This window comes from Centrocercus urophasianus, unplaced genomic scaffold (genome assembly GCF_019232065.1).
Source record: "Centrocercus urophasianus isolate 14NV4802_14NV808 unplaced genomic scaffold, USGS_Curo_1.0 seq_22, whole genome shotgun sequence".
Classification (NCBI taxonomy): domain Eukaryota; kingdom Metazoa; phylum Chordata; class Aves; order Galliformes; family Phasianidae; genus Centrocercus; species Centrocercus urophasianus.
Genome location: NW_024884778.1, coordinates 10,782,076 through 10,806,855, shown reverse-complemented (window position 1 = coordinate 10,806,855; position 24,780 = coordinate 10,782,076). Strand labels below are relative to the sequence as shown.

The 24,780-nt window shown below is 57.5% G+C and overlaps 1 protein-coding gene across 1 annotated transcript; it reads left to right on the top strand.

Moving 5' to 3' along the window:
* Window positions 1-3: 3 nt before the first annotated feature.
* Window positions 4-24,329, top strand: CELSR3 (cadherin EGF LAG seven-pass G-type receptor 3; the record flags this gene model as incomplete). The annotated part of the gene is made up of 35 exons (XM_042823783.1): window positions 4-2,797; window positions 6,355-6,987; window positions 7,802-8,024; window positions 8,149-8,264; window positions 8,472-8,560; window positions 8,773-8,930; window positions 9,061-9,224; window positions 9,375-9,500; window positions 9,701-9,870; window positions 9,996-10,181; window positions 10,294-10,404; window positions 10,676-10,844; window positions 11,086-11,227; window positions 11,402-11,522; window positions 11,833-12,016; window positions 12,106-12,207; window positions 14,256-14,350; window positions 14,552-14,761; window positions 15,208-15,391; window positions 15,662-15,811; window positions 15,880-16,060; window positions 16,322-16,489; window positions 16,805-16,931; window positions 17,085-17,291; window positions 17,383-17,557; window positions 17,859-17,971; window positions 18,275-18,354; window positions 18,946-19,072; window positions 19,530-19,643; window positions 19,788-19,924; window positions 20,010-20,116; window positions 20,431-20,604; window positions 20,746-20,946; window positions 21,108-22,185; window positions 22,463-24,329. Coding segments are annotated over 35 exons (9,144 nt in total), but the record flags the coding sequence as incomplete, so codon positions are not given.
* Between the last annotated feature and the right edge of the window lie 451 nt (window positions 24,330-24,780).

Here is a 24,780-nt window from a genome sequence, read left to right as displayed (position 1 = left end):
GGGCGTCGGGCGGCCCCCAACCGGCACCCGCTGTTCCCGCAGTACAACTATCAGGCGGAGGTGGCCGAGAACCAGCCCGCGGGCACGGCCGTGGTAGCGGTGGCGGCGCAGGACCCCGACGGGGGCGAGGCGGGGCGGCTGGTGTACTCGATGGACGCGCTGATGAACAGCCGCTCGCTGGAGCTCTTCAGCATCGACCCTCACGCCGGGCTCATTACCACCACCCAAGCCCTCGACCGCGAGAGCATGGAGCTGCACTACTTCCGAGTGACGGCCGCTGACCACGGGGCGCCCCGGCTGTCTGCCACCACCATGGTGGCCATCGCCGTGGCCGACCGCAACGACCACGACCCGGTGTTCGAGCAGGGCGAGTACCGGGAGACCATCCGAGAGAATGTGGAGGAAGGTTACCCCATCTTGCAGCTGCGTGCCACCGATGTTGACTCACCACCCAACGCCAACATCCGCTACCGCTTTGTCAATGAGAGGGCGGCCCACGCCGTCTTCGAGATCGACCCACGCTCCGGGCTCATCACCACCAGCGGGCCGGTGGACAGGGAGAAGATGGAGAGGTACTCCTTAGTGGTGGAAGCCAACGATCAGGGCAGGGAACCGGGACCTCGCTCTGCCACCGTCAAGGTGTACATCACGGTGCTCGATGAGAATGATAACACGCCGCAGTTCAGTGAGAAGCGCTACATCGTCCAGGTGAGGGAGGACATACGGCCACACACCGAAATCTTGCGCGTCACCGCCACCGATTTGGACAAGGACAACAACGCACTCGTCCACTACAACATCATCAGTGGGAACAGCCGTGGCCAGTTCTCTATCGACAGCGTCACTGGGGAGATCCAGGTGGTTGCCCCGCTGGATTTTGAGGTGGAGCGCGAGTATGCCCTGAGGATCCGGGCGCAGGATGCGGGGCGCCCGCCGCTCTCCAACAACACCGGCATGGCCAGCATCCAGGTGGTGGACATCAACGACCATGCCCCCATCTTTGTCAGCACCCCTTTCCAAATCTCCGTCCTGGAGAACGCGCCTCTCGGCCATTCCGTCATCCACATCCAGGCTGTGGACGCAGACTATGGCGAGAACGCACGTCTGGAGTACAAGCTGACCGGGGTCTCGGCCGACACACCCTTTGTGGTGAACAGTGCCACGGGATGGATCACGGTCAGCGGGCCTTTGGACCGGGAGTTGGTAGAGCACTATTTTTTTGGGGTGGAGGCTCGTGATCACGGCTCTCCATCGTTATCTGCCTCTGCCAGCGTCACCATCACAGTCATGGATGTCAACGACAATCGCCCCGAGTTCACCCAGAAGGAGTACTTTATTCGCCTGAATGAGGATGCGGCTGTGGGGACCAGCGTCCTTAGTGTCACGGCAATCGATCGGGACGTGAACAGTGCCATCACTTACCAGATCACAGGAGGCAACACGCGGAACCGCTTTGCTATCAGCACGCAGGGCGGAGTGGGGATCATCACTCTGTCCCTGCCGCTGGACTACAAGCAGGAGCGGCGCTACGTGCTCACTGTGACGGCCTCTGACCGCACGCTGCGGGACAACTGTCATGTGCACATCAACATCACTGATGCCAACACGCACAGGCCAGTATTCCAGAGTGCGCACTACTCTGTGAGCATCAATGAGGACCGGCCCGTGGGCAGCACTGTGGTGGTGATCAGTGCCACAGATGATGACGTGGGGGAAAACGCTCGCATCACGTACTACCTAGAAGACAACGTCCCTCAGTTTCGCATCGATCCAGACTCTGGGGCCATCACTCTCCAGGCAGAGCTGGATTATGAGGACCAGGTCACCTACACGTTGGCTATCACAGCCAAAGACAACGGGATCCCCCAGAAAGCAGACACTACCTATGTTGAAATCATGGTGAATGATGTTAATGATAATGCGCCCCAGTTTGTCAGCACTCATTACCAGGGCGTGATCTCTGAGGACGCACCTCCTTTCACCAGCGTGCTCCAGATCTCTGCCACCGACCGGGATGCCCACACCAATGGGAGAGTACAGTACACCTTCCAGAACGGGGAGGATGGGGATGGAGACTTCACCATAGAACCCACCTCGGGGATCATTCGCACTGTCCGCAGGCTGGACCGGGAGAATGTCCCGGTCTATGAGTTGACTGCATATGCTGTGGACAGGGGCATCCCTGCTCAGAGAACTCCTGTCCATATCCAAGTGACCATTCAGGATGTGAATGACAATGCCCCTGTCTTTCCAGCTGAGGAGTTTGAGGTCTTGGTAAAAGAGAACAGCATTGTAGGCTCTGTTGTGGCTCAAATCACAGCCATTGACCCGGATGAGGGACCCAACGCCCAGATAATGTATCAAATTGTGGAAGGCAACATCCCTGAGATATTCCAGATGGACATCTTCTCTGGAGAGCTCACGGCTTTGATAGACCTGGATTATGAGACAAAACCAGAGTATGTGATTGTAGTGCAGGCCACCTCTGCCCCTTTGGTCAGCAGAGCCACGGTGCACATCAAACTCATTGACCAGAACGACAACAGCCCTGTTCTCAAGAACTTCCAGATCCTATTCAATAACTATGTGTCCAATAAATCCAATACCTTTCCATCCGGCGTCATAGGGAAGGTTCCAGCATATGATCCAGATGTGTCTGACCGTCTCTTCTACACCTTTGAACGGGGAAATGAACTGCACTTGTTGATTGTAAATCAGTCGAGTGGGGAGCTGAGGCTGAGCCGTAAGCTGGACAACAACCGTCCACTCGTGGCTTCCATGCTGGTGACTGTCACAGGTAGGTGTGCAAACCTTTAAATGCATGATTTGGGGTGTTATCCCCTGGGGGGCTTTGCACGATCCCTCTTTGCATGGCAGCCCATTGTGAATCTGTGTGGGCTGGGACTGGCAACAAGGTTTGGATGGGGAGTTACGTCAAATCGGGAAATGCTGAAGGGTCTGGGAATCTTGGAAAGGGTTGCATGCTGTAGGAGAGCATTTTGCAAAGGGGCTGAGATCACTGGTGGTGTGAAAGAACAAAGCATCGTTACTCAGCTGTGAGGATCTCATCTAGCTGCCAGCAAGACACCTTTGGAGATGCTGTCACCAGTGAATCAGTGATGTATGCCCTGGGGTGCTGGCCAAGCAAACCGTGCGTTCCTGGGGTGGCCAAGCTGGCCACGCTACTCTGAGCCCCAAGCGAGTTCTCCTCACCAGGAAAGGATGCATTTCCTAGCTGCACTGGAGAGGGATGGGCTGGACTGCTGGAGGGTACCATTAAGCAAACAATTCAGGTCTGGGTTCTGGCCATGACATCTATTGATGCCTGTGGCTTCTAAATTTTGGGGTCTGTGTTCTGAAGTCAACTTCGCATTGCATATAATGACTGTAATGGACTTCGGAGAGAGGTGTTTAAAACTCCCATTGTGTTGCTGGAGTATCCAAATGCAGATGCTGGTGGTGGCTCCCTGGAGTGGTTAGGGGAAGCATAACGGTCACCTCTCGCTAGGAGGGGATGGGGCACAGATCAACCCAGGGCTTGTCTGAATGTGAGGCAGTGTCTGTGTGTGGAGGTGCCTGAGCTTTGCTGGCACTGCAAGCCTTTCTTTGCGTGTGGATGCATCATCTGAAATGGAGGCATCCATCCATCCAGTGCTTTGGATGATGCTCAAGGAGCAGCTCTGGGGAAGGGAGGGCAGGAACCCTCTTTGAAGGGCCCAAACAGTGAATCACAAAGCACGCCTGAGAACTGTGCTTTAAATTGCAATTCTCCCCTGACTACCAGCTGACACCCTTCCCACCCCCTTTCTATCCAGCTTATTCAGCAGGAGGAAAAATTATTTCAAAAGATGGAGTGATGGCTCTAGCAGACCTGTTCAGGGCATGGCCAGCTCTAGCCGTCGGTGGAATTAGTCTCTTTGGGGACTAATTGTAGCTGCAGGGCTGGTTGGCCCCACACACACACGCATGCTGGTTGCTGGAGGTGGGGGCTGGTTTTGACCTTTTCAGCTTCTTTCCCAGTGTGTTTCTGCAAGCCCAGCCTCCTTGCACACTTAACCCCTCACAAAGGCAGGAGAAAATCACATTGCAAAGTCCTGCGCTGAGCTGCCTGGCAGCGAGAGGGCCCCTGCAATTAGTGTGTCGTCATCTTCTAGCAGGATGGGAGAATAGGAGAGGTGCACTAGCAGAGGGGAGAATGGAGGGGGAAGAGCCGTGCAGTGGGGGGGGGGGGGAGAGGGGGGGGAACACAGCGAGGCTGTGGGAAGCAGGCCTTTGTTGGCTCTGACAGAGCTGCGGAGAGCTGGCGTGTTGCTCCCTTCTTCATTGTTCAGGCTTCCAGCGACAGCCCCGTCCGCCCCCGGCGCCGTAGCCGTGCAGCTCCAGGGCTGCATTGTCTGCCCCAGCCCAGCTCGTTCCTCTTGAGAGAAGGCAACGAGCTCGCAGCTGGGTGCCGCTGCGCTTGGGGACTCACGGGTACAGGCCGGCCACCGCAAACCAGCGCCTTTCTGGGGGACCCACCGGGCTCAGCACCACGGACAGCTCCTCGCAGCCACGTGGGCGCCGTGCTGGAAATGGCTGCTGGCCCCGAGCCGCCCTCATTCCTGGGGCTCAGCGGCTCGGCGTCCTTCTCAAGTCAGGCGCGAGTCCCAGGGCTGCCTCTCCCTTTTGCAACTTGTATCGCTTCTCTCCTCAGGAGCCCTGTCTCAGGAACCTCCTCCCTGTTAGGTCGCCTATAGCCGGAGGAGCTGACCGTGACTAGTGATGAGAAATGTGGGTTTCTGTTCCTGGTTAGGGAGTGGGTCTGATGTCTTCTTGGTTATGATACTTCAGTCCCTGTCTTTATTGATGCTGGGAGAACGACATTCATTGCGCTGTCTCGGGAATTATGATTTACTTCTGAGAGAGAGTTCTGCAGAAGCCCTGTAGGGCTTTACTGAGGCTTGGCCATGCCATGCTGATGGCAACCAGACGTGGCAATGGGGTTCAACACAATGGCCTCCAGTGGCCTCCTGGCCTGTAGGATGGAGGAGTGGTTGAAAGCCTGAGTGCTCCCTGTTGGTGACAGGACACCAAAGTCCCTCGGGTGGGTGCTGCACAGGAGGCTTGGGAGCAGTGAGGAGGACAGGGGCGATGGGGACTGGCCCTGGCTGTGCTGCTTTTGAAGCTGGTAGATGTCACTCTGGGAATTGCAGCTGTGCTGACCTGGCACTGCCCAGCACTGGGATCAGAGCCTCAGTCCTTTCTCCTTGTCCTGCAGGCATGTTTTGGGGTACCTCTTACTGCTGCATGAATATTCACCAGGCACCAGCTCTCCAGCCACAGGATTTAATCAGGAAGGCTGAGCATCCGTGATTAAAATACTTCCCATGGGGATCAGTGCCTCCAGCCAGCTTTGGGTTTTCTTTTGGTAGCTTTTTTTTTTCTTCTTTTTATCCCCCTTTCATTTACAGAGGGTCATTCTTCCAACCATCTGCTTCCTCTTGCATGGAGCTGACAAGGAGGTGGCCTTGGCTGAGAGGTGAACCTTATAGAATGTGTTCCTGCTGAGAAATGCTAGTTCAAATTGTGTCTCGGAGTGGTGATGATGATGGAGAGCAGAGTTTCCGAAGAAACACTGGGTTTGGGGCTTGGTGAATGTAGAGTGGGAGCTGGAGTCATGGGTGATCACCCTGCGCTGCTGATGTGTGGGGCTGATGGTGTTGGAATGATGTGAATGACCCAGGAGATGGGTTGCTGTCTTTTGCCAGGTTAGTGGGGTTCCTGGTGGGCCTCAGTAGATGTTTCTGGGGCCACAAAGGAGGGCGCATTGTGCTGCCTTGGAGGTGGTTCACGTGGTGTGAGGCCCTGAGGGGCGGGGAGGTGGTTTCCAAGGAAAATATAGATGAAAGAGAATTAAACAAACCGGAGGTGGGCCTGGAAATGAAGGGATGTGGAGCAGATGCTGAGACAGGGGAAGCAGGGAGACCAGCACAAAAGCCTTGGAGGCCCTGGAGGAGAGAGGAAAGAGATGGCAGGAAGAGAGTGTGGGTAAGGGCAGCACAGAGGGGGGGCCGTGGGGGAGTAAAGCACCCTGGGTGCTGGCACTGGCTCCAGTGTTTGTCCAACCTCCTGCTGGGGCTGCCTTCTGCCTGCTGCTCGGCAGCATCCTTGTTGTGAGAGCTCAGTCAGCTGCCCAGATCCAGAATGAGGAAGGAACCTGGCAGTTATCTCAGAGGAGAGCCTGGTGCAGGTAGCACCCAGATAACTCCTTGGGCTACAACTTCAAGGTTTCTTAGCCAAGAATGCAGCACACTGTATTCATACACTGAGCCAGGAGGGAGGAGACCTGCAGCACATCTCTGTTCTGTCCCGCAGACGGCATCCACAGCGTGACAGCCCAGTGTGTTCTGCGGGTGATCATCATCACAGAGGACATGCTGGCCAACAGCATCACAGTGCGCCTGGAGAACATGTGGCAGGAGCGCTTCCTCTCCCCGCTGCTGGCCACCTTCCTGGAAGGGGTGGCCACTGTGCTTGCGACGCCCAAGGAGGATGTCTTCATCTTCAACATCCAGAACGACACGGACGTGGGTGGCACAGTGCTCAACGTCAGCTTCTCGGCCCTGGCACCGCGGGGTGGGCACTACTTCAGCTCGGAGGAGCTGCAGGAGCAGCTGTACATGAAGCGCATGGCGCTGACGGGAGCCTCCATGCTGGAGGTGCTGCCCTTTGATGATAACGTCTGCCTGCGGGAGCCCTGCCAGAACTACATGAAGTGTATCTCTGTCCTCAAGTTTGACAGCTCTGCGCCCTTCATCACCTCCCCGTCCACTCTGTTCCGCCCCATCCACCCCATTACTGGCCTGAGGTGCCGCTGCCCGCAGGGCTTCACTGGCGACTACTGCGAAACGGAGATCAATCTGTGCTATTCCAACCCCTGCCTGCACGGAGGGACCTGCACGCGCAAGGAGGGCGGCTACACCTGTGTGTGCCGCCAGCACTTCAGTGGTGAGTGCCAGCCAGGGGCTCCCCAGCTGTCCCCCTCCCATGGGCTCCAGGACCATCCAAAGCAGTTTTAAGCCGGTGCCACACTAACACGATGGGAAGCTTCAGCCTTCCCCCTGAGCTTGGACAGGGAGGCCCCGCTGTCTCACTGGGCAGGATCCATCCTGGCCCCTGGGACTCTCCCCCAGTGCCTCACAGCCACGCTAGGCCCCACCAGGCCATGGAGACGAGACCTATGCCCAGCCACTGTCAGCATGGGGTGAGAGAAGGTGGCCTGTGGCTACAAGGGAAGCGGGGGAGTGCGGCAGCAGATGGTTGCCTCAGTGCTGCTCTGCTCCTGGTGAGATAAGCGGAGTCAGTGGTAATTAACCCCTGGCATTTGAAGCGTGAACAGCCATTAGCAGAAGGGTTAATGAGCTCATTTCACTGTCACTTCATGCTGTCTCCGCTTCCTCCTCCTTGTGTGTGAGCAAGCAATGGGAACCAGGCCTGGGGCGTAGGGCTGAGCAATTGGTTACTGCGCTGCTGTGAGCCTCGCCAGGGCCTTTGGGTGAGCAGAGCCAGCTGAAGAGAGGCCAGGTAAACCTGGTGGGCTGGCCCAGAGGTCAGCTGTGGGCATTGAGGAAGCGGGGAGGAGTTCCCAGCCCTCCACTGGAGGTGAGCAAGGTTCAAGGTGGTCGGTGTCCTCACCCGGCTGGGTTCCTCTCTACTTGGCCCAAGTGCCAGCGCCCACCTGCAGGGCTAGGGAGCTCCTGGTGCCGTGGGTGAGGAGCAGCTGAGGGCACACGTCCCACACTCCCCATTCTGTCTCTCACAGGTGAGAACTGCGAGGTGGACAGCCGCTCGGGGCGCTGCCAGCCCGGCGTGTGCCGCAACGGGGGCACCTGCACCAATGGCGCCGACGGGGGCTTCCGCTGCCAGTGCCCAGCGGGCGGCTTCGAGACCCCCTTCTGCGAGCTGTCCACGCGCTCCTTCCCACCCCGCTCCTTTGTCATGTTCCGGGGCCTACGCCAGCGTTTCCACCTCACCCTCTCCCTCTCGTGAGTTCTCTCTCTCCTCTGCTGGTGGCCCTCTGGACCTCCTGTCCTCTCTTCCCATCCCCGTGCTGGGTGCTGCCGCATGCTCCCTGCACGCACCCAGTGTTCCCACTGATTCCCTGCCCAGGTTCAGCACGGTGGAGCCTGGCGGCCTCCTGCTGTACAATGGGCGCCTGAACGAGCGGCACGACTTCTTGGCGGTGGAGATCATCCAGGGGCAGGTCCAGCTGAAGTACTCCACAGGTAGGCTTGGCCCTACCTACTGTGGGATTTGGGCCATGGGAGCTGCAAAGAGGGGGGTTCCTGCAGCTGCTGGTCACCTTGAGTTCACCTCCTGCCTGGCCACGGGTTGATTTGGAGTTGGGGACCCTCTTGGATGGGTGTTGATTGTCCAGATCACATCGGCTCTGCATGTTCAGCTTCCTGCAGCATTTATCTCTGTCCCTGCAGGGGAGTCCAGCACAGTGGTGAGCCCGTACCTGCCTGGGGGTGTGAGCGATGGGCAGTGGCACACGCTGCAGCTCCGTTACTACAACAAGGTATCATGCCCAACTGTGCACCAGCTCTTTGTCCCCTGAGGCCGTTTGTACCCACCTCAAACGGCTTGCTGTGCTCAGTGAGGTGTCCCTGTGCTCTCCTGTGCCCAGTGCAATGGTGCCAGGCTCCCTGTCCTTTTCTTGCTGTAAGGTGAGCTGTGGGGTGTTTGGATCTGGGGGGACATGTGCTGCTGACACTGTGTCTTTGCTTTCAGCCCAAGCTCAGCGCCCTGGGAGTGGTTCAGGGCCCTTCGAAGGACAAGGTTGCCATCCTGACAGTGGATGAATGCGACGCCTCTGTGGCTCTGCAGTTTGGCAGTGAGATTGGGAACTACTCGTGTGCTGCAGAAGGAGTGCAGACTAGCTCCAAGAAGTGAGTTCCTCACTGGGGTGACCTGTGGTGGGGAGAGGAGCACCTGGGATGTCTTCACTCCAGGTGTCACCTCTGGATGTCAACTTCCCAACCTGGCCAGCTAGAGTTCACAGGGCTTCTCTCCTCACAGGTCCTTGGACCTCACAGGTCCCTTGCTCCTCGGAGGAGTCCCTAACCTGCCAGAAAACTTCCCTGTCTCTCACCGGGACTTTGTAGGATGCATGAGAGACCTGTACATCGACAACAAACGCATCGACCTGGCCTCCTACATTGCCAACAACGGAACCACTGCAGGTACCCGTGCCTCTGCCCGCCCTGGGAGCAGCCCCAGATCTCCCTGCACCAGCAGCAGGGAAGGGCTGGGTGCCAGCAATGCCTGCCCTGTGGGCTGGAGGGAGGTGACAGGTGGGTTGAAGCTGATGTGGGTGATTTGGGTACCTTCAGGCTGCCACGCCAAGCACAGCTTCTGTGACTCCAGCCCCTGTAAGAACGGCGGCACCTGCTCGGTCAGCTGGGGGACCTATTCCTGCCTCTGTCCTGTGGGCTTCGGGGGCAAGGACTGCCGCCATGGTGAGTGAGCTGCTGGGCGTGCACAGGGGGATGCACGCAGCACAGCAGGGTGGGGTACAGGTGAGATGAGCTGGCTCTGTCATCACTGCATCTGCTGCTCTAGAATCACCAGTGCCTGGAAGATGGAGTTGCACGAGGAAAGGCCTCAGGGCAGATGGGTGGTCCCCATCCCTTCTCCTCATCTCCGCTTTCCTTTCCAGCCATGCACCATGCCCACTATTTCCAGGGCAACAGTGTCCTGAGCTGGGACTTCAAGGCAGACATGAAGATCTCAGTGCCATGGTACTTGGGGCTGGCGTTTCGGACCCGCCAGATGGACGGCGTGCTTCTGCAGGCCCATGCTGGCCAGTACACCACCCTGCTGTGCCAGGTAGGGCCACGCAGAGGACTGGGTTTCCCTCCCTGTGCTCAGAGCTCTCAGGGAGGGTTGGTTGGAGGCAGCCAAAGTGGATCAGGATCTTGCTCACTGCTGCCATTGCTGTTCTCTATCTGCAGCTGTCTGGAGGCCTGCTCTCCTTCATGGTGAGCCGGGGCTCAGGGCGCAGCACCAGCCTTGTGCTGGACCAGCTGCAGCTGAACGACGGGCGATGGCACGACCTCCAGCTGGAGCTGCGGGATGTCCGCAGCGGGCGGGACTCACGCTACGTCATCACCATCATGCTGGATTTTGGGCTCTACCAGGTGAATGCTGCATGAGACCCTGGCTCTGGGATAGGAACTGTGGGGGAAGCTTTGCTTACACCCTCAGGTGCGATGGCAGTTGCACCATGTTAGCCCTCTGTACATTCTGCAGGACACAGTGGTTGTTGGAAATGAGCTGCATGGCCTGAAGGTGAAACACCTGCACGTGGGTGGAGTCCTCAGCTCTGGCGAGGTGCAGAATGGGCTGCGGGGCTGCATACAGGTGAGTCCACTGCTTTGAGCCTTCCTTGTCCAGGGATCTGTTGTGGTGACTGATGGGAAACGTGGGCTAGCAGCTGTTGCCAGTGTCTGTCCTGCTGGAGATGTGCTCCCTCTGAGCATTTGGGAGTTGGAGGTGCTGCGGGGGCAGCCTTTAGTCAGTGTGGCAGGGACGATGGGAAGGGTGCCTGCCTTGGGGTTTGTAGGGGCTGGGCAGACTGAAATGTTCTGTGTTTTTCCTGGCTCTTCCCTTCAACTTTTTTCCTGTGTTTCAGGGGGTGCGACTGGGTGACAGCATCACTGGGACCGTGCTGCCCAAGCCCAGCCATGCCCTGCGGGTGGAGGCTGGCTGCAGTGTGCCCAGCCCTTGCGACTCCAGCCCCTGCCCAGCCAACAGCGTCTGCAAGGATGAGTGGCAGAGCTACTCCTGTGTCTGCCAGCCAGGTAGGGCATGCAGTACTCTGCCACCCCATTGCTCTTCTCACTTAGAGTGAGAAGACTTCTCTGCCCTGTGACTCCCACAGCCTGCCCTTCCCTTGGGCTAGCTGTGTGCCTAGAAATCCCTGCCAGACATGTATTAGCTTTGGTGGAGGGCAGAATCCCTCCTGAGATCCACTGCGGGGTGCTCTGACCCCTCCTGAGAAAAGGTGCTTTCTTCATGTTCTGCTCTCTGTCAACACCTTAGGGTACTATGGGGGAGAATGTGTGGATGCATGTCACCTCAACCCCTGCAAGAACAAGTCGGTGTGTCGCCGCAGGCCGGGCTCACCTCTGGGCTACGTGTGTGAGTGCGGAGGGAACTTTTTCGGGCAGTACTGCGAGCACAGGTGAGATGTGTGGCACACGGCAGGGCCTCCAGTGCCTGGCTCTGTGCTGTTCTCCCATCCCAGCTGTGTGACACCTTGCTGCTACCCTGCTCCTTGAAGCTGCTGGGCAGGCGGGCTGTGGCAGAAGGCCCAGGAAATTGGGTTGGTGTAACACTGGAGGTGTTTCTCTCCTAGGATGGACCAGCAGTGTCCGAAGGGCTGGTGGGGGAACCCCTCCTGTGGACCATGCAACTGCGATGTGAGCAAGGGTTTTGACCCTGACTGCAATAAAACCAACGGGCAGTGCCACTGCAAGGTGAGGGGCCGTGACTCACCTGCATCCCTGGAGCCCTCTTTGTCCTTCTTCTTGTCCACTCCTCAGGGCTGGCAGCTGCTGAGGTGCTGCTTTCTGTGCCTGTTCCATGCTCACCTCCTGTCTGCAGCCCTTCTGGCCCAGCAAGTTGACAGTAGGGACAGTAGGATGCTTGCAAACAAAGATCTCTGTGATGAGTCCCTGATGAGCACCCAGAGAGGAGAGCAAGACCCTTTTCAGCTCCCACTCACATGGCTCCCAGGCTCCTGCTCTCCCCATGGGCTGTCTGATGGCCGTCCCCATCTCCCTGCAGGACTTCCACTACCGCCCCAAAGGCAGCGACACCTGCCTGCCTTGTGACTGCTACCCAGTGGGCTCCTCCTCGCGCTCCTGTGACAAGGAGACTGGCAGGTGCCACTGCAGGCCTGGAGTCATCGGCCGCCAGTGCAACAGCTGTGACAGCCCCTTTGCTGAGGTGACACCCAGTGGCTGCAAGGGTGAGTGGGGAGGTGGCATGGCTCCGGCACCGTGGGGCTTGGTGTGAGCTGCCCACTGTGACTGGTCCTTGGGGTGCTTGTCTCTGCAGTGCTCTATGATGGATGTCCCAAAAGCCTGAAAGCAGGCGTGTGGTGGCCTCAGACCAAGTTTGGCTTCTCGGCTGTGGTGCTGTGTCCCAAAGGCTCCTTGGGTGAGTGAGGGGTGCCATGAGGTTGGGAGAATCTCACTGCTGTGCAGGAGCTGTTGCAGCCCCAGCAAGGTCACCCCAAGCTGTCTCAGTCCCATTTAGCTGGTCTGGAGGGCTGGGAGATAGAAAATGGAGAAGGAAGCACCAAGCTGAGGGCGAGCAGAGGGGGCTGGTGCAGGGCTGGGAGCCCCTGTAGGGTTGGTGCTGTCACCCAGCCTCCATCCCCAGGTCTCTCTGTCACCTCTCAGTTTCAGCCAGGCTGGGGTCAGGCCTGACACTACAGCTGGGCACACGTAGCACCTGGTGCTGCACAGCTGGGCCCCTTCTGAGCACTGTGCGGGGAGCAGGGCATGGCGTGCCACTCGGTGAGTTCCTTGGGTGGAAGTCACAGCCCCGCTTGGAGAAGGCCGTCCTGGTTGATGGCAGAGGTGTGAGCAGGGTGTGTGGGACTGCAGGGCAGCGCGAGCCCCAGGGGACAATACAAACCCTGTCCTTCTCCAGCCGTTCGCCCTGGGAAGAGGCAGGTTCGGCTCCTAACTGTTGTCGCTTCTCTCCCTGGTTCTCTCGCCATCCGTGCTCAGGTTTGAGGGGTGCAGGTAAGGTTGTTCCCACCTCCTTCCTTCCCTGCTGTAAGGGCTGCGCCACATGGTTTTCCTTCCCTGCTCCCTGCCTGGCACCCTGCACACCCCTGCACTTTTCCCGCTGCTTCTGGAACCACCGAGTATCTCCTCAATGCTTTGCCTGGCCTCACCGCTCCTACGCACCGCTTCCCTGCTCCCAGCACACTAACAGCACTGAGCTGGCTGTAGCTGCATGCAGTCCCTGCTACCCACTGTCCTGCAGCATGGGCTCTGGGTGGCACGGAAGGCTACTGTACTCTGCCCCGTGGCTGGGACATGTGCTGGCTGTCCTGGTGGGCATCTGCTTGCTTAGGCTGGGAGGGGAAGGAGCTCTGTGGGCTGGAAGGAGGGAGATGCTTGGTGTGAGAGAGCAAGGGCAGAGCTGATGCACAAAGCTCAGCACAAGGTCCTGCTATCTGGCTGGCAGGCAAAGTGCAGGCATCCCAGGGTCAGATCCTGCCCAGATCTACAGCTGAGCCAGGCTACAGATACCAGCACGGTCCTGTTCTGTGCTGGAAGAAAGGCCAGCAGCACAGGTGTTGCTTTGTTCTCTTTGCTCCTACCTGCAGTGGCATTGGTCTCTGTGCTGATGCTGCTGGGGAGAGGGTATTTGAGATGGACAGCTGGGAACTGAGGATAGTGATGGGCACTGGGCCTTGGGATCTTCTGCAGGCTCCCTCACCCCTCCCTGGGCGTGCTGCTGCCTTCTTCACACCATGGGCTTGGGTGAGCTCCCCTGCCCTAGCGCTTTCCTCAGGAGGGTCTTGGGTACTGGGATCACCCCACTTTGTGTGTCTAATAGCATGCATGGTGATGCTCCTGGTGTGAGTGGTACTTAACAGCTGGTCCCTTGTCATTTCTGGTATCTCTGCTGCTGTCCAACAGTGCTGGGGCACCAACCAGGGATTGGTACCCAGTGCTGGCTGCTGTACCCTCTAGGAGTGCACCACCATCTCCAGGGCAAGTTCACCTACTGTTGCACTCCTGGAGCAGCTTTCCCACACATAGAAGGGCCTCAGCAGATGTTGCAGTCTGCCAGTCAGGGAGAGCCTGGAGTTGCCTGGGCTTCTGTAGACTGGGATCATATGTGCCCTAAGGACACAGGCACAGCTCACCAGGAACCAGGGATTTCTCCAGCCAGAGCCTTACCAGGTCACTCCCCCTTGCATTGCTGTGTAATGGTGTCTGGTGCTATGCAGGCTGTGTGCTCAGAGCCCACCTCATGGCAGCAGCTCACAGAGGAGGTGCAGACCAAGGCTGGAACAGCTGCAGTTCTGCACAGCAGGAAGATGGCTCTGGGGTGCACCAGGCTCTTCCTGTTGCTTACCACTGCTGCTCTTTGGGGTTAACTGGTGCAGAGTTCTGCTGGGGGTTGCAGCTGGGGAGCTACATGTCCTGCACCCTCTGATTTGCTCTTCCTCCTGGTTTCAGGTTCAGCTGTCAGACACTGTGATGAGGAGAAGGGCTGGCTGGAGCCAGATCTCTTCAACTGTACTTCACCTGCCTTCAAGGAACTCTCCATGCTGGTAATCCCCCCCTTACTTCTGCAGCCCTGATGTAGGAACTAGAGCTCACAGCTAGGAGCTCAGCTCTCCATGGCTCTTAGCGTAGGAAAGGGCCTTGCAGTGGGACTTGCAGCACCCCATACCCCGATCTCTTGGAACTGTAATGCCCTCCAGGGAGGAACCTGCTGATGAGTTAATCCTCTCCTTTCTTCCCACTGGCAGCTGGAGGGCTTGGAGAGGAATGAGACTGAGCTCAACACGATTGAAGCCAAGAAGTTGGCCCACCGCCTCCGGGCCGTGACAGACCACATGGACCACTATTTTGGCAATGATGTGCACATCACCTACCGCCTGCTGTCCCGCCTGATGGCCTTTGAAAGCCGGCAGCATGGCTTTGGCCTGACAGCCACGCAGGATGCCCACTTCAATGAGGTGAGAGCTTCCCTTAAATTAGAGTGCCTTCTGATGCTGCTCTGCTCTGTCAGCCACCTGGGTTTGTGCAGGGACTGAGGATATCACAAGACTGCTTTAGGAGCTCTGGGCTCCTCAGTACTGCATAGGCATTGACCCATAGAGGTGAGACTGCTGGAGGCCACTTTCATGGCCAAGGCTGGAGCACGAGAGGGATGAGGAAAGGCAGAGAGCACCAGGTTTGCTCAGTGTGGGGGAGGGAAAGCGAAAGAGGGGTCTTAATCCCTAATGGAGGGGTGCAGAGAAGACATCTTTGCATGATACTTGCTGATGGGTGGGTGTCCATCGTAAGGGAAACTACCATGTTTGTGCAGCAAACTTGGTAGAGGGCACAGTGCCAGCAGCCCGTGAGCGGTCAGGCTGTGTCCCAAGGGCTCACCGCATGCTCTGCTGTCTCTCCCATGCAGAACCTGTTGCGTGCAGGCAGCTCTGTGCTGGCGCCTGAGAACCGGGAGCACTGGGCCATGCTGCCGCACAGCGAGCACGGCAGTGCCAGCCTGATGGAGCAGCTGCGGAACTACTCGGGCACGCTGGCCAGCAACATGAAACTCACCTACCTCAACCCTGTTGGTGTCGTCACCCCCAACATCAGTGAGTAGGAGCCAGCTGGTGGTGGGGCCTGGCTGGGGTTGTGCAGAGCACGCCTCCATCGCCCTGTACTGGGGGGCTGAACCCCTACAACAGGGCAAGGGTCTGGACTGGGAAGGAGCGCTGTGGATGCTTGAATCTCACATCACGCCCAAACATAGGAGAACTTTCCCTGTGGCTCCTGCAGTCCCTTTGCCTGCATCACCCACCTGGAGTGTGTGCTCTCCAGATGGCTGCCTTAGAGATGCCTCTCACTCCCTCATTCTTCTGCAGTGCTGAGCATTGACCGCATGGAGAACCACTCACACATCCGTCGGCGCTACCCTCGCTACCACAGCAGCCTCTTCCGTGGCCAGCCTGCCTGGGACCCCCACACCCACGTTGTGCTGCCACTGTCAGTGCTGAGCCCCCCAAAAGCTGAAGGTGAGCGTCATTTGGGGAATGCTGCGTGCTGGCCTTGCCTATTCTTACCATCCCCTTCTGTGCCTCAGCTGTCCCCACATCAGTGCCCACGGTGCCTGGGGGTGAAGGAAACTACACTGTGGAGAGCTCCTCCCCAAGGCAGGCACTGCCAGAGCCTGAGCCTGCTCTCACCGTCATCATCCTCATCATGTACCGCACGCTGGGGGGGCTTCTACCTGCACGCTACCAGGTGGATCGTCGCAGTGTCAGGTACGTCCCCCTCTTCACCCTCCGTGAGCAGTGGTAGAAAGAGGCTGGCTGGACTGGCAGCCACAGAGTCTGTTCAGTAGCCACAGTTTGGTTCCCAGCCTGTCCCTGCCATGGAATTACTATGCTCCATGTTTCCTGACCCCTTAGTGTGGGTTCAGTAAAACTGTTCCTTCCGCGATGTCAGCACAGGGCCTTGGGATGCCCCAGGGAGGACTGCAGCCCCCAGATATGGTGATGGTAGAGCTCTGTTGCTCCTTGCAGGCTCCCCAAGAATCCTGTGATGAATTCCCCCATTGTGAGTGTGTCTGTGTTCAGCAATCACACCTTCCTGCGGGGGCCCCTGGACACCCCACTCGTGCTGGAATTTCGCCTGCTGGAGACGGCCAACAGGAGCAAACCTCTCTGTGTCCAGTGGAACCACTCCAGCCCGTGAGTTGAACATGGCTGGGCACAGTTCTGTGCCACAAGCTGCTTGCTCTGAGCTGTTTTCCATGGGCAGCTCCTAGTTCCTAGAGTCTCCTGGTCTCTGAATGGAGAGCATTGAGGTACAGGGGCTTCCACCCTCTTGCAGGGGATTAATTCCTGCTGGGAGGGCACAGTGGAGTCCCAGCAGTGCTCTGAGTCTGGTATTTCAGCTGTGAGAGTGCTGGTAGAAAAGCCTCGCCAGTGGGCTGTTTGCAATTCCCTCCACATACACCACAATGTCTTCTCCCCTGAATATTATCTGCTTTTTGGTGGCCACAGGACAAACCCATTGGGCTTCTGGACAGCCAGGGACTGTGATCTTGTGTACCGAAACACCACGCACGTCCACTGCCAGTGTTCCCAGTTTGGCACCTTTGGGGTTCTGATGGACAGCTCGCATCGAGAGGTAAACTGAGCCTGCAGGGCTGTGGGCAGTAGTGGGGGTTTGTTAGCCACCAGGATATGCAGCAACAGGCTGTGTGGGGCACAAACAGAGTTTGAGAGCTTCCGGTGTCTCCCTGTAACACTGCCTTTGGCCTTTGTTTCTCTGCTGCTGCAGCAACTAGAAGGTGACCTGGAGACGTTGGCAATTGTCACCTACTCCTTGGTGTCTCTCTCCCTTGTGGCCCTGCTGCTGACCTTCTCCTTCCTGACCTGCCTCAAAGGCCTCAAGTCCAACACACGTGGCATTCACTCCAACATATCAGTCACTCTCTTCTTCTCTGAGCTGCTCTTCCTCTTGGGCATCAACCACACTGAAAATCAGGTCTGTGGGCTGCACACTATGGGGCTGGGGGGGAGGTGTGGCTGGTGCAGTTAGTGGTGGGACTGTCTCTGAATGGTTTTTGTTTCCCCAGTTTCTTTGCACAGTGATTGCCATCCTCCTCCACTGCTTCTTCCTTTCCACCTTCGCCTGGCTCTTCGTCCAGGGCCTCCACATCTATCGCATGCAGACCGAAGCTCGCAATGTCAACTTTGGGGCCATGCGTTTCTACTATGCCATCGGCTGGGGAGTGCCTGCCATCATCACCGGTAGGAGCTGCTTGTCCTGTGGCCATGCCAAAAACACCAGTTCTCAGCAGCCTCCTGAGCCCCTGGTGTCACCTTGGTGGGGTGTGAGGCCACAGCCAGCCATTTGGGTTGTGTGGTCCTAAAAGAGGGTGTGCAGGTGGGGAGGGGAGGGGGGCTGTGCTGTGCAGCTGAAAACATGTATCACAGGCTGTTGTCTTGACTTCTGAGGACAACTGATCCCTCATTGTGTTTCTGTATGGCTTCCTCAGTAGGCATGGAGCACCTGCTAGGTCTGGAGCTGTCCTCTCCCTTCTTTCCCTAGGGCTGGCTGTTGGCCTGGATCCTGAGGGCTATGGGAACCCTGACTTCTGCTGGATTTCCGTTCATGATAAGCTGGTCTGGAGTTTTGCAGGCCCCATTACTGTCGTCATTGTGGTAAAACCCTGTCCTGTTTCACCCACAGCCCTCTCCTGCCTCCCTTCTCTGCACCACAGACACTTGCCCCTTCCCTGGCTGCCCACTGCCTGCTCCCTTCTCTGTACTCCCTCTGTTAGAACCCCTTTCTGTCCCTCCTGGCACCAGCCAAACCTGGGGGAGGCCAGAGCTCGGGTGTGAAGGGGCAAGGAGGGGAGCTTCACATGGGCCTGGTGGACCTGGAATCTGCTCATGCTCTGCCCTGGGGGTATCAGGTCAGAGCCAGCCTTTGGCACGGCTTCTAATCAGTGCCAACGCTTTCAGATGAATGGGGTGATGTTCCTGCTTGTGGCCAAGATGTCCTGTTCCCCAGGCCAAAAGGAGACCAAGAAGAAATCGGTTCTGTGAGTATTAGTGGCCAAATTCCCAGCAGAGCTCCTGCAGCTCTTAGTTTTCAGCACTTTCAGTGATCATTCCTCCCTCTTCCACCATTGTGGAGTGCCGCTCAGTGCATCTTTCAGTCTTGCAGCCACTCTCTTCTCCCACCTGGTGGCTGTGTTAACTGTTCCTAAAATTCCCTATCTCCATGCTGCCCTGCCAGCCTGTCCCTCTTCCCTGCTTGCCCTGACAGCCATCCCTCACATCTACTCACATTGGCTCTCAGCACCTGCTGCTTCTTCTCCTCAATGCTCCTTCTGAAACCATTCCCCACTCACCCTCCTCTGGGAGCTTGGCTCAGCTGCTCTCTGTGGCTCCAAACGATCCGTGTCATTTGGGCCCTGCGTTTGCCATGTGTGCTTCAGAAGGGAAGGGCCTGCAGTCAGGAGTGAGCAGCACTGCTGTGCTGAGCAGTGCCTGCAGTGGGGCAGAATGGAGGGCTGGGCAGGAGGAGACCTTCCCCTCTGAATCTCTGTCTGCAAGCACTAAACTGTAGATTAACAACATGCGCTAACCTCTGTGTGTGTGTGTGCCTGTCTGTCTCTCTCTCCCTCCAGCATGACGTTACGGAGCTCCTTTGTTCTGCTTCTAGTTATTAGCGCTACCTGGCTCTTTGGCCTCTTGGCTGTCAACAACAGTGTCCTGGCTTTCCACTACCTCTACACTGTCCTCTGCAGCCTCCAGGTAATTGCCCAGCCTCCACCAGGGCAGGCTCACAGGGCAAAAGTAATTTCTGTGCCCCCATAATCAGCCTGAGAATTGCGGGGGGGCTTTGCAGAGACCGTGAGCACCTTCAACAGGGGTGCAAGGGGTGTGCAGCACCCAGGTACTGACCTGCTGGGTGCTCTAGGCCCTGTGTGCTGCTGCTGGGGAGGAGGTTGGCACCTGGCTTCCCCAAGGCTCCTTGCTGAGGATACCCACGTGGGGCTGATGGTGCTGCAGGGGACCCTGACAGCCACTCCTCAAGCACTGCCTGCCTCACAGACACCTTGGCCCTTCCTTCCTCTCCTGTGACCACTGGCCTGGGGGCTTGTGTTTATAGCCCTCAACTGCCAACCCCTCCTGTCCCTGCTGCAGAGTGCCAACCTCCTGTGAGGGGCTCTCCCTGCAGCCGTCGTGCTCATGGCTTTTCTCCCTGCAGGGCCTGGCTGTGCTGGTCCTCTTCTGTGTGCTGAATGAGGAGGTGCAAGAAGCCTGGAAGCTGGCCTGCCTTGGCAAGAAGGGGCAGAGTGAGGAGACTGCTCGGAGCACGCAGGTAAGTGGGCACCTAGAGAGCTGGGGACTGGCTGCTTGTTGGGAGATGAAGGGATGTCCCTTCTTTACTAAGGGGTGGGACGGGAAGGTCCTTTTCTGTGCTGCACCTCATTAAAAGTCCATGCCTCTCTCTCTGCTTCACCAGGGCCCCAATACCTACAACAACACAGCGCTGTTTGAGGAGAGCGGGCTCATCCGTATCACCCTGGGGGCTTCCACCATCTCATCGGTGAGCAGCGTGCGCTCTGCCCGCACCCACTCCAGCCAGCGGGGATACCTCAGGTAGGCACGGCGCAGGATGCCAGGAGCACCCAGGCAGAGCCGAGGGCTCGTGCTGGTGTCACTGCTTGGACCCTGTGTCTTTCAGAGACAACATGACAGCACGTCAGGGCTCAGCTCTGGATCACAGCCTGCTGGGTCATGCTGGCCCCACAGACATCGATGTGGCTATGTTCCACCGTGATGCTGGGGGAGGTAAGCACCTGGGTTAGGGTCTAACCTGAGGTATCCCAAATTAGCTCTGGCTTAAATTATTCCCTGTGTAGGCTGTGACTGCGTGGTTATGTCCTTCCACTGGTGTTTGGCTGTGACTCCCAACTAGGCTGCTAATAAGAATCAGCAGCTTTGTCACTTAGCACAGCCTCCTCCTGGACAGATGGGAAAGGGCATAACTAGTTTCCAGAGAGCTAAAAACGAAGGAGGCAAGAATTGTCCTTCCCGTTTGCACTGATGATAAGTCTCACCCACTCTTTCCAAATGTCACCCCAACACACACCATGTCCATACAGACCAGGACTCGGACTCAGACAGCGACCTGTCTCTGGATGAGGAACGCAGCCTCTCCATCCCGTCATCAGAAAGTGAGGAGAATGTGCGCCTGCGGGGCCGCTTCCCACGCCAGTTCAAGCGTGCAGCACACAGTGAGCGCCTCCTCACCAACCCCACAAACACTGCTCCCAAAGGCAAGTTCCTTTCCCCCCCTAGACTTTGGCAGGGGTCTGCTGTACCTTGGGGTGGCATGGGGGAAGGGCTGTGCCTTGCCACGGCTTCATTAGCCCTCACAGAAGAATTCTCTCCTTCTCTGGCGGTGTGTCCTTCACCAGATGTGGATGGCAATGACCTCATGTCGTACTGGCCGGCTTTGGGCGAGTGTGAGGTTCACCCCTGCTCCCTACAGAAGTGGGGTTCTGAGCGGAAACTGGGGTTTGACATCAACAAGGATGCGGCCAACAACAATCAGCCAGACCTGGCCTTGACCAGTGGAGATGAGAACTCCCTCACCCAGACACAACGGCAGAGAAAAGGTAACAGCCTGAGGGCAGCCTGGCCTGTCCCTGGTGGATGTGGCCCCAAAGGCTCAGCATTGCATCTGTTTTGTCATGTCCTTGGGGAGGTTTATCTCCCATAGCTCTCATGCTTTTTTCACTGCTCTGCAAAGACGTGACTTCTCTTTCTGTCTGATTAGGGATTTTGAAGAACCGCCTCCAGTACCCTCCAGCTCTGCAGGGCTTGCCGTCTGTCGGCAGGATGACCAATGAGCTGTCCTGGTACAAGACCTCCACGCTGGGTCACAGGGCTGTCCCCGCTGCCTCCTATGGCAGGATCTACTCTGGGGCTGGCAGCCTGTCGCAGCCAGCCAGTCGGTACTCATCTCGGGAACAGCTTGACATGCTGATGAGGAGACAGATGTCCCGGGAGCAGCTGAGCAGGAACAACTCAGGAGAGTGTTTGGAAACGGTGCCCAGCCGGCACGCGTCCAGGGAGGAGCTGGACACTATCCCCAGCAGGCACGGGTCTACCGAACACCTAGAAAATCTCCCCAGCAGACATGGGTCAAGGGAAAACTTGGATCTACTTGCTCCTAGGGCCAGTCAAAGAGATCATGGGAACACACTGCCCCGGAGGCAGGGCTCCAGAGACCACCTTGAAACTTTACCCTGCAGATTTGGGTCAAGAGATCAGCTAGACTGTGGGCTGGTAAGAGAGGTCTCAAAAGAGTGGCTAAGTACATTGCCAAGTAGGCAAGGGTCCAGAGACCGCATAGACAGATTGCCAAGTCGAGATACTTCTCGAGAACAATTGGATTTGCTTTCTAGAAGACAACCTTCAAGGGACCAACTAGCATCATCTAGACAAACTTCAAGAGAGCAGCTGGACTTTCTCTCCAGAAAATCAAATTCCAGAGAGCCTCTGGGTACAGTGCCTAGCAGGCAGCCCTCACAGGAGAATCTGGGGAGTCTCTCTAGGAGACAGCTCTCTAGGGAAAGCCTGGAACCGCTCTCTAGGAGGCAGCCTTCTAGAGAGAACCTGGAGGCCATCCCCAGCAGACATCCTTCCACTGAACAGTTAGATATCCTATCTTCCATCCTTGCTTCTTTTAACACCTCTGTCCTGTCCTCGGTGCAATCTTCCAGCACGCCTTCAGGCCCCCAGGTCACTGCCAACCCTTCTGCCATGCAGACCTTGACGCCCTCTGGAATGTGCCCCTCAACGCCTCACTCCAGCACCTCTCACAGCATTTCAGAGTTGTCGCCAGACTCAGAGTAAGTGTATCCTTCCTCAGCCATGTCTTGGGCACTGTCTGTCTGCCTGGCTTCTTCTCTCAGGGGTTCAGCTTGGAGGGGAGGGCCACGTATCTCACTGTCACTGCTGCTATCCATCCCTGTTCCTTTCCCTCTTTCCTCTTCCCTGAAGTCAGGGATTTGGACACAGTAGCATGGGTTTCTGTTCCCATATGGTGTAACCAGGAGGCAGCAGGGAGTGCAGCTGGAGCCCAGGGGAGTGCTGTGTCTTAATGCTGCTTTTCTTTTCTCCGAGAAGAATAATGAGAAACGAAGGCCATTCCTGAGGGGCTGAAGACATCCAGAAGAGAGATAGAAGAGGCAGGGCCATTTGCCTAGCCAGACACTACCAGCCAAGGTTTGGCATCCCCAGGGGCAGGGGCAGAACTGATGGCGGTCAGAGGCCCAAAAACCAACTCTGCCTTCCCTGCCCTCCGGGCTGAGGGGCCGGCACCCAACCACCCACCTCCGGAGCCTCCAGGCTCTCTGCCACTCTGCTCCCTTTGCCTGCCTGATGTGAGAGGTATAGCAGGAGCCTGCTCAGGGGAGAGTTGTGTTGAGACCCCTGGGGCTGAACTCTTCCTTTGCAACCCATTTCTACATGGGATGCGCACGTGTGTGTGGGTGTATGTGTGTGTGTGTGTGTGTGTGTGTGCATGGAGCAGGGGCAGGGGGACAGAAATGGAGCCCAGGACATGGGGGTGGAGGAGGGTTTTTCTACCTTTTTGTATCTTTGTAAACAGAGAGAAGAGAAATTTCTATGGTTATTTTTGCGGGTGGTCTGTTTCCAGGACCTGGGGCGTCTGTCTGCTAGCAGCCCTTCTCTGGCTTCCCTCGAGTGCTAGGGACTAGAGGACTGTAGGGACAGTGCTAAGCAGACCTCATGGCTTTGCCAGCTTCACTCAGTCCCCTCCCTGAGGCAGGCAGTGAGCGCCCTCTGCTCCTTGCCCCACATTTCCCCAGGTGTCTCAGCAGGGTCCTCCTGCTGTTCTGCATCCCTCAGTGCCCTACAGCTGTGCTGGCCCTGCAGCCCAGCCTCCCTCAGCCCTCTCTGGTGTGGGGCTGCCCCTGTCCATGATCTGGGGCAAGAACAAGGGTTTCAGGCACAGAGCTGGGTGGCCCTGGCACTGCTTGGGCAGCTCAAAAGTAGGCTGGGCTGTTTTGGTGCCAGGCAGCCAATGAGCATCTGCAGGAACTCTCTGGTCTTTTGGACAGGCATTGCCTGCAGAAGCTGTTTCTAGCTGGTTCCTTGCAGACTCTGTGCATGCAGGCCCTGCTGGCAGAGAACCCCTGCTCCGGGCAGCCTGGATGGAGACAGAGACAAATGGCATTTTGCCCTTTGGAAATTCTGGAAAGGCTGCTCTGCATGCTTCTTTGTTAAGCCAGGGCCCCCACCATCCCCACCAGCTGGCTCTCCTCTGTGCCTACACTCGGAGCGGGGCCCCTGGCTTGGGGGGCTGACACACTCCCCTTGGCCCACCCAGAGAGGCCATGCCCCTGCTCAGCTGTCCCCGGGTGCCACCAGGGCCGTGGTGCTCACTGCCTTACTGCCACCCCACTGCCATGCCTCGCAGCCTGGGATGTTTACACGGGAGGATTTGTGCTGCTGTCCTCCAGGGCTCTTCCTGGGCAGGCCAAGGTCTCGGGTTGGGGAAGGCCTTGGGCCTGCTCCTGGCACGGAGCTTAGCAGCTCCACAGGCCCGTCTCCCCGCTGACATGTTTACACACCCTATGGGACCGCTCGTTTACATGTTTCTCTCCAGCTTGGGCAAGGGGACCGCAGCCCGGTAGTGCCAAATGGAGAGCAAGAGACAAGTGCCAAAAAATAATTAAGACACGGTGGAGCTGATGGCATCGGGGCGGCTGTGCCTGTAGTACAGGGCCAGGCAGGGAGCAGGGCAGCCCAGGCTGTGGCTCAACCCCAGTGTGATGCTGTTACCTGGCTCTGGGAGCACCCTCCTTGGGTTTGGATTTGTTCCTTTGGGGATTTGGTTTTGGTTGTTGTTTTGGGTCTTTTTGTTCTGTCTCCATATCCCAATCCTCTGGGCAGGGAGATACCCATGCTCCCTCCCTGGCTGTGTAAAAGTGTATCATGGAAGCGCCAGATTTGGAAATAAAAGTCTATAAAATGGCACCCGGCTCTGTTTTCTCTCCTTGCACCCATGGGAACTTACCGCCATCCCTTGGGCTGGAAGAGGTCTCCAGTCCTGGGTGAGGGGCTTCCCGGAGTGGAGTCAGCTGCTGCAGTGCCCTTGGCTCTGGGCTGTAGGGGGATGGCAGTGGCCAGCACTCGTGTCCAGCAGCCTGGTGAGGCCACAGGGAAGTAGAGCAGGCACCAAGCATGATCATGTTTCTTCCGTTCCTCCCTTACTGACGGAGGGAAAAGAACATGTGAGCAAAGGGCAGTATTGACCCACAGCACTCAGAGCAAGGGTTGCTGTCAACCAGTACTCTCCCTCCTCTGCTCTCTTTATCGGGGTTGAGCCTGATGGAGGCTGGGGCCGAGCCTGAGCCCCAGGCGCTGCCACTGTTCCCATTCCATGGGTGGTGCATGCTGGCAGCCCCTAGGTCCTGCCA